The 9,188-nt window shown below is 44.4% G+C and overlaps 1 protein-coding gene across 1 annotated transcript; it reads right to left on the bottom strand.

The window, feature by feature from the left end:
- Positions 1-743: 743 nt before the first annotated feature.
- On the bottom strand, positions 744-7,704 carry LOC138640752 (toll-like receptor 2). Its single transcript, XM_069728858.1, has 3 exons — positions 7,613-7,704; positions 6,046-6,170; positions 744-4,218 (listed from the first exon to the last, which is right to left on the bottom strand). Exon 3 carries the CDS (start codon positions 4,190-4,192, stop codon positions 1,685-1,687), a length of 2,508 nt encoding a protein of 835 aa, XP_069584959.1. The 5' UTR covers positions 4,193-4,218; positions 6,046-6,170; positions 7,613-7,704; the 3' UTR covers positions 744-1,684.
- Between the last annotated feature and the right edge of the window lie 1,484 nt (positions 7,705-9,188).

Genomic DNA, 9,188 nt, shown 5'->3' with positions numbered 1-9,188 from the left:
AGGCAGACTCACCTAACCTTGTCTTACCAGGCAGACCCGGCTACCCTTGTCTTACCAGGCAGATCCGCCTACCCTTGTCTTACCAGGCAGACCTGCCTACCCTTGTCTTACCAGGCAGACTCGCCAACCCTTGTCTTACCAGGGAGACTCGCCTACCCTAATCTTACCAGGCAGACTCGCCAACCCTTGTTTTACCAGGCAGACTCGCCTACCCTTGTCTTAACAGGCAGACCCGCCTACCCTTGTCTTACCAGGCAGACCCTCCTACCCTTGTCTTACCAGGCAGACTCGCCTACCCTTGTCTTACCAGGCAGACTCACCTACCCTTGTCTTACCAGGCAGACCCTCCTACCCTTGTCTTACCCGGCAGACTCACCTACCCTTGTCTTACCAGGCAGACTCACCTACCCTTGTCTTACCAGGCAGACCCTCCTACCCTTGTCTTACCAGGCAGACCCTCCTACCCTTGTCTTACCAGGCAGACCCACCTACCCTTGTCTTACCAGGCAGATTCGCTTACCCTTGCCTTAACAGGCAGACATGCCTACCCTTGTCTTACCAGGCAGACTCGCCTACCCTTGTCTTACCAGGCAGACCCACCTACCCTTGTCTTACTAGGCAGACCCAGCTACCATTGTGGTAAATCAAATCTAAAGGACTGACTAACCTATTCCACAAGTTTAAAAAGAGTCCAAAAAATGTAGTAATTGAAAATTGTATATGAAATGCTAGAAGACAAGGCGTGGTGATGAGGATTTTACTAGTTATCTAAAAAAGATAAATATAATTACAAAGATGTAACAGATAATATATATATATATATACATCATGTACAATGCAGGAAAATGTGTCCTTCATATCATGGCTCAGTAATACTGCAGATTAAATGCCCTTTGTGGGGCGCGGGGTTTCAGGCAGATGAAGGTCGGCTACTTCACTTTCTGTCCGTGATAGGTCTGAGGCCTCCTTCACACCAGTTTTCTTGGCTTGCTAATTCACATTAAAAAGTCAGTTTTATGATGTTTTATTGCATTTATAAAAACTAAGCCAATTAAAAATATTTTTTGGCACAAGGACTTTTTCTATGTGTGTTTTTTTATATTAATGTCATTACAAAAGAAGAAAAACAACCTGAGACCTTCTTCATGCCTGCAAAAAATATAAGCTGTTTTCCTAGCGTCTTTTTTTGTTTTACAAAGGTTTTCACGTGTTGCTTTTGATGTTTTGTGCAAAAATACAAAAAAAAAATGTTATATCCAAAACAAGATTTTTTTTTTTTCTCTAAGAGGTTAGTTCACAGCAGATATATTATACAAAAGGTAGGGAAAAAGCCACATAAAATCCCAGCTCAACTATCACAATTATGTTATTAGTGGAATCATTGCTTTACACCATGACCCATACTCCAGTCACATCCAGAACTAAATTCACAATTGTGCAACATAGCCCTACTCTAAATGTTTGCACTGTGCTCTGATGGTTTATATTATTTTAGTTATAACATGTCTGAATCAGCAGGGAGCACTGGTTAAGATTTGAGCAAACCTACAGTATTGTGAATGCTGCTCTGGAGTATGAAAGGTGATGGACTTTTGTTAACAGTACTGAGGTTTAATGAAGAATTAACTGATGTTTAAAAGTGGACTCTGGTAGATAAAATCCCACCATGACCAATCATGTGTATTCAACTACCAGGCAGGTTGAGATTACATTTTGGGGTCATAGTTAGAGATTCTTCCGAACTACCATCTACGACTACGGTAACTGTTTCAGTTACCAATGAAATATTTTCCTGTCCTGAAATACTTTGGCTGCCTTTACCCAGGATGCTCTTAAGTTGGACCCAGAAAAATGGCTGTCGGTTTTCCTCCAAAGGCCACTCAAGATAAGTTTTTGTGCTAAGCATTTTTCTCAGCCTGCAGAACCTTTTTGGTAGGTCCTCCATACTGACTTTTTCCTTGACCACGAGTATGACATCTTCAAAGGCATGGCCAATAGCCCTCTGGTGAGCAAAGTAGAGTTCGTAGTTACACCATTCACTATTGACGAAGTTATGAGACAAGACAAAGATGATCTTGCGGCTGTTCTCAATGTTTTCAATGATGTTGTCAATGATCCATCTCCCAGGAAGAAAGTCTCGTTCATGAATGCAAACTCTATATGGAGGGTTGGAGTTCTCTAGGCGAGGCAGTAATACTCCTCTTACCCAATCTGCATCTGAATAGCTATATGATATGAAGGCATGATAAGCGTATTCTCTCGTCTCCTGATCTTTCTTGGACCGGTATTTGGACTGAATTACTTGCCATGTCGCTTTCAGATACCAGGGGACATCAAACCTATAGCAAAGCAACATGAAGATGATGACAATGAAAGCCGTCACCGAGACAGAGGCGGCCACCACCAAGCGGACATCACACTCTAGTTTCCCTGGACTGAAGAATTCAATCCTGGTATCTACAAGGTGTAGAGGATGATAGCAGTAGTAGTTTTCTGGCCAGTCAGAGAGAGTCAAAGATCCCTCATTCAGAGTCTCTGTGATGAAAGCATGGAGATCACACGTACAATGATAAGGATTGTTCCCGGCAGTCAAACTTCTCAATTGGTTCAAGTTTTCAAAAGACCCTTGATCGATGACTCCAAAAGAGTTCCCTTCAAGTGACAGGACCTGGAGATTAGGGCTTTGCCAGCCTGTTGGTATAAACTTGATTTTATTATTTCGTAGAATAAGCTCTGTAAGGTTGGTAGCTTGGAGAAAATATTTCATATTCAGACGATCAAGTTGAGAATTTGACATGTCGAGATATTCTAGAGTTATAGGTAGGCACTGAAACACATCCACTGTGAGTAGGTTGTTTGTTAGGATTAGGGTTTTTATGTTGTTTTGCCACACACAAGACTCGTTGAGGCTACCAATGAAATTATTCGCCATATCCACCTTAGTGAGCATTGGCCAGTTGGCAGTCAACCGTGAAATGGTCTTCAGACTGTGTATCTGATTATTACTAATGTTGAATGTGTGAATGTTCGGTAGTATATTCAGTGTACACAATGAGTTGAACAGGTAGCTGGCTAATAACCGATTTCCTGATATATTTAGAGTGACAACATTAGTCATTTCACCCCAAGCGTCACAGGGAACAAAGTTGAAGTTGACATTGATGATGCTCAGGTGGATGACTTGGCTGAACCAAGTGAAGGTCCAGTCAAATCTCAGGATGTCAGGGTTAGTGACATCCTGTATGATCAAATTCTGCAGAGTTAAGTTATTAATCCCCCCATCCGACTTATTGGCATTCAAGGAACGTGCAAAATCTATAGAGAGTAGTTGAAGATTTTTGATGTTAGAAATCTGAACGTTCTGCAGGACCTGACGGAGAAGATTCTCGTTAAATTTTCCTCTATAGAAGACCAGATCTCTTAAACCAATGGCGGGCAAGAAGGAAAATATATCCAAGGCACCTTCATAATAAGAAAACTCAAATAAGTTTCGGAATCGGAGAGTGGTTAAGTTTTTCTGTGCCAAGTCCATTAACATATAGGGTAGCAAAGAGGAATTACCATCCAGGGCGATGTCCAGCCACAAGATTTCAGTATTTAGCTCAGAAAAAGCCCCGGGCTCGTAATTTTCCAAACTTGATTTGGTTTTCAAAGAAAACTTCTGGAGTCTGATATTCCGGAGGACTCGAAAGTCATCTCTTAGAATGCAAGAAACCAAAGGACCACCAATAGATAATTCTTGTAAATTCACCAATGTGGTAAACTCTTCGCTCAGTGTTGGGAACTTGTAGAAATTATTGGACACATCAAGGATCTGCAGTCCGGTCAGAGACTCCAAGGATGAGGCTGGGATCTCCATGAGGGAGTTATTGAACAGACTCAGGTTCCTTAGAAGGAAGTTGACTTCGAATGACCCATTTTCTATTCTGGAAATATTATTGAAGCTAAGGTTTAATGTATGCAAGTATGGGTAACGTGACAAGCTGCCCGAGACCAGGTGAGTGATTATATTATAGGAAAAGTCCAGATATTCCAGTTCCTCCGACAAGTCCTGGGGGATATAGTCCAGCTTTTCTCCTTTGCAGTTGACATGTTTCCCACCCAGAGTGATTTCACATATCGACACACACAACCCAATGGCTCCAAAGAGGAAGAGGAGAAGCACCAGCAATCGCCCATTTTGGAGAAACATAACTAAATCCTCCACATCTTCTCTCTCTAAAAGAAAAATGCCAAATATTAGTATTGAGATATTAATGACAACGTTCCACCTCAGTCAGCTGTGTATCTAATCCTAGCATGTGTGATACTGTATATCAAGCCTTGTATCTAATTCTATTTATGCATTTTACTGTCTTCTAAGCCGGGTATCTAATCATATCCATGTGTGATACTGTATGATGAGCTACTTCACCTAATCCTATAACGCATGATTCTGTATGCTAAGTTGCTGCACCTAATCCTAACATGATACCGTTTTCTGAGCCATAAATCTAATCCTATTGTGTGATACTGTTTGCTGAGCTACTGTATCCAATTCTGTCCTGTGTGATACCACATTCTACTTGTGGGATAACACCTACTGGGTATGCATGTGTTTTTATTGGACAAAATGGCATTTAATACTATCTGACCCCCTAAGGGTCGAGCATGTGGGTTCCTTCTTGCCCTTGACATACGCCTTCAAGGGAGAATCGGGAGACCTCCAAACAACTGTCCAATCTGATGTGGAAGTTATCAGTATTTTAACTGACAGCTCAGTTGTCCAGTCTGGTGCAGAGGCATGCTGAGCTGTCAGTGTGTTGATTGACAGCTCAGCTGTCCAATCTGAGACTGGGAAGCGCTGGTTGTCTCCAGGTGTTCATTCCCAGGTAATTGCCATGCTACTTAACTGGGCTGTTTATACCAGATGAATATTTAACTACTGTGTGGTTTGTCTCACTGTGCTTTGCTTTCTGTTTGTAGATCTTTCGTCGCCCGACCTTGAACCTCATTCAGAACCTATTCTGCTCTGATCTGCTTTTCTGACCATGGAACGTTATCTGACTATGCCTTTGTCTCTTATTTCTGTTTATGACGTACCCTCCTGACTATTGATCTCGGACTCCTGACTATCATGTCTCACTGCTTGTCCGTGGGAGGTGACTCAGCGTCACAGCATATATATCATTATTTGTTTATGATCATGCTCGACAACTATCCTGGAAATGGGGAGACTTTGGTGGACAGGTCTCAACCTTCCAGAAACCTCTCAGAGGGATTGTGTTATGACCCTCTCTAATAGCGGTATGCAAATTTCTCCAGTATGACTATATGTTATGTAATTAACACCGTCTCCCAGCCTGCAGCCACAACAATGGCCACCTCCAGTGAGCACCTCTTCATCACATACTAATGCAGCTTCCCTTTCGCCTCTTCTGCTCTCTCTAAATACTTTCATGCCTACTTGAGTTTTTTGGCCCAAAGTCTTGGATTGCACACAGGAGACATCACCACTCCTCTCTGCAGAGATGGAGGTGGGGTGTGCCGCTTATCCACCTGTAATCACTGATTGTTTTCCAGGATGTCTCTCACCATGGAAAAACATCTAAATGTTCAGTGGTGCGATAAAGGGAGGGATCAGCTGATGTATACAGAGATTTGCCTCCTCTCCATAGTCTGTAATGGACCTTTCTGCTGAGGGATGGTTACTGCGATGAGGAATCCAAAATGTGTGGTGGTCCTCAGGGCAGCAATATCACTATGTGATGGGAGCTGCTCTTCAAGCTTGATGGTCTGACATGTCCATCTCTTCCAGAAATGTCAGAAAATGAGGAGATCGGCTGTGCAAAATGTGATCAGACAGTTTATGTCGTAATGAAAAATCATCATTCTCTGCAGCACGAGATGTGCTGCCGATAACACGATGCTGTTTGGAGGCAGAACAGAGGTAGCCATTGCTCTTCTTACACGTTTTGTTGGCCATGTAAACAAGCGGCTAAATGTACAATTAGTCCTATAGATCAGTCAGTCAGACATGTTCTACACACGCCTCACAGCACTTACCTCAAAGAATTCATTATTGTGGGCTCCGCAGACGTCAGGGAAGGACATGGAATCACGTGACCCGCGTTTTATTATCGTGTTGTAAAGTCCGGAGCCTTTATCTTCATCCAGAACTCGGACGGTCACTGAGAAGGATGGAAAATATCAGTCAGAATCCAGGATATCAGACGTTTGAGAACTTCTAAACTTGGTCTTAAGAAGTGTGACCCATAGCAACCCATCAAATCACCGCCATCATGGGACGTTGTGACAGTTCTGCCCCCTGTTGATGACATCATCAGTCATGTTGACCTGTTGGTGACATCATCAGTTATGATGATGTCTCAGTCATATTGAATGGAAGTGAGAAGAATCTGAAGGTGTCAGCACCTGATATGTGAAACTCTAGACTTTTGTACTATGTAGCCATGACGCAGCTGTGTTTCCGGGGATTAACCTTTTCATGCATGGAGAAGTCATTTCAAGGAATTCTACATAAATAGCTAGAAAACAGCATGTGATACAGTCCCTGGAGACTGTGAGCCAAAACTTGAAATGCCTGTTTGTCAGGCAGAAGTGAGGTAGAAGTTGCCACCTCCTAACACTGACTGTAAAGTGACCATACACAGGCGCCGTGCCTACAGGATCCCTCGCCTGCGGGGGTCCTGAATACTGAAATCTCCATGGTGACCTAGAGTATAGCCCCAGCATTATGAAAGAACAGTTACAGCCATCTTCTCACTCTGAGAATGTGTAATGTTTACAGCCGGCCACATCTGGGATCACTTGGATCCTTTCCCAGCGTAACGTGGAAATGTGTGTCACGTCGAATGACACTTTGCGGCGGCGTGTCCCACAAAACACGAGACAGTCGTTCACACAAAGAGAAGCGAAAAATAAGTCTTCACACCCAGCAGTTACCTCCATGCCTGCATTACTAGGACGGCGGATGGCAAGAAGCTCCAGGGGTGGAATTAATATCATTGTGACAAGGGGACAGGTTCTACCGGAGCAAAAGGAAGAAAAGTAAACAGAAAGAGGTGGGGAGCCGCCATTGTTACGCATTGCCTGCCAGTTCTAACTTTGGGGAGATAAGTGGCGCGGGCGACAGTGCAGTCACAGAATAACCCCAAATGTGATGAGAAAAATGACTAATGCGCCATGAATTGCATCCAAGTCACATGATTGGCGGGATAAGGTGATAGACGGCAGAACGGAAGAGTGCTAACGATGCTGGAATATGGGAGCTCTGCAAAGATCCTGGCAGGCACTGCAGAATTCAGTCCTCAGGAGCTGTCGCTCAAGAAGGACCCAAAACAACCATATTACGTAGCATTACGAGCCAGCTAATACTTCCATGACCAAGAGTCAGAAACACTATGTACAGGAACCAGAGGCATAAAAGAAAGTGATGAGGACAGATCGCACTAGTCATACTGATATCATGTGCGGGAGTTTATAATCACATCATCCCCAGATTATTATAAGATGATCATTACTACAGTCATACAACTACAACTCCCAGCAAGTGTAGAGCTGTGAATACCATTTACAGAACAGAAAAGTGCAGATAATTCAGAGCACTCACCTCCAGGGTGGAGGACCCTCAGCAAGGACTGGAGGACTCTCCTCAGCACACATCCTCCCTGCTCTCCAGTCACCAGCCCTGCTGATCAGAGGCCCCAGAGCAGGAGGTGTGTCACTACTCCCATCATCCCGGCCTAGAATAGTAACTCGTTCCTAGCCAGCCACTGCCGGGCTCGTGTATCTAACCCTATCCTGCGTGATACAGTCTGCTGACAGTGCTGAGCCGTGTATCTAACCCTATCCTGCGTGATACTGTCTGCTGAGCCGTGTATCTAATCCTATCCTGTGTGATGCTGTCTGCTGATCCGTGTATCTAATCCTATCCTTTGTGATACAGTCTGCTGAGCCGTGTATCTAATCCTATCCTGTGTGATACAGTCTGCTGAGCCGTGTATCTAATCCTATCCTGTGTGATACTGTCTGCTGAGCCGTGTATCTAACCCTATCCTGCGTGATACAGTCTGCTGAGCCGTGTATCTAATCCTATCCTGTGTGATACAGTCTGCTGAGCCGTGTATCTAACCCTATCCTGCGTGATACAGTCTGCTGAGCCGTGTATCTAATCCTATCCTGTGTGATACAGTCTGCTGAGCCGTGTATCTAACCCTATCCTGCGTGATACAGTCTGCTGAGCCGTGTATCTAATCCTATCCTGTGTGATACAGTCTGCTGAGCCGTGTATCTAATCCTATCCTGTGTGATACTGTCTGCTGAGCCGTGTATCTAACCCTATCCTGCGTGATACAGTCTGCTGAGCCGTGTATCTAATCCTATCCTGTGTGATACAGTCTGCTGAGCCGTGTATCTAACCCTATCCTGCGTGATACAGTCTGCTGAGCCGTGTATCTAACCCTATCCTGTGTGATGCTGTCTGCTGAGCCGTGTATCTAATCCTATCCTGTGTGATACAGTCTGCTGAGCCGTGTATCTAATCCTATCCTGCGTGATACAGTCTGCTGAGCCGTGTATCTAACCCTATCCTGCGTGATACAGTCTGCTGAGCCGTGTATCTAACCCTATCCTGTGTGATACTGTCTGCTGATCCGTGTATCTAATCCTATCCTGTGTGATACTGTCTGCTGAGCCGTGTATCTAATCCTATCCTGCGTGATACAGTCTGCTGAGCCGTGTATCTAACCCTATCCTGCGTGATACAGTCTGCTGAGCCGTGTATCTAATCCTATCCTGCGTGATACAGTCTGCTGAGCCGTGTATCTAACCCTATCCTGTGTGATGCTGTCTGCTGAGCCGTGTATCTAATCCTATCCTGTGTGATACAGTCTGCTGAGCCGTGTATCTAATCCTATCCTGTGTGATACAGTCTGCTGAGCCGTGTATCTAACCCTATCCTGCGTGATACAGTCTGCTGAGCCGTGTATCTAATCCTATCCTGCGTGATACAGTCTGCTGAGCCGTGTATCTAACCCTATCCTGCGTGATACAGTCTGCTGAGCCGTGTATCTAACCCTATCTTGTGTGATACTGTCTGCTGATCCGTGTATCTAATCCTATCCTGTGTGATACTGTCTGCTGAGCCGTGTATCTAATCCTATCCTGTGTGATACTGTCTGCTGAGC

Source organism: Ranitomeya imitator, chromosome 1, assembly GCF_032444005.1.
Source record: "Ranitomeya imitator isolate aRanImi1 chromosome 1, aRanImi1.pri, whole genome shotgun sequence".
NCBI classification, from domain to species: Eukaryota; Metazoa; Chordata; class Amphibia; order Anura; family Dendrobatidae; genus Ranitomeya; species Ranitomeya imitator.
Note: the sequence above shows the minus strand (reverse complement) of the source record. Positions and strands in the feature narration are given on the sequence as shown.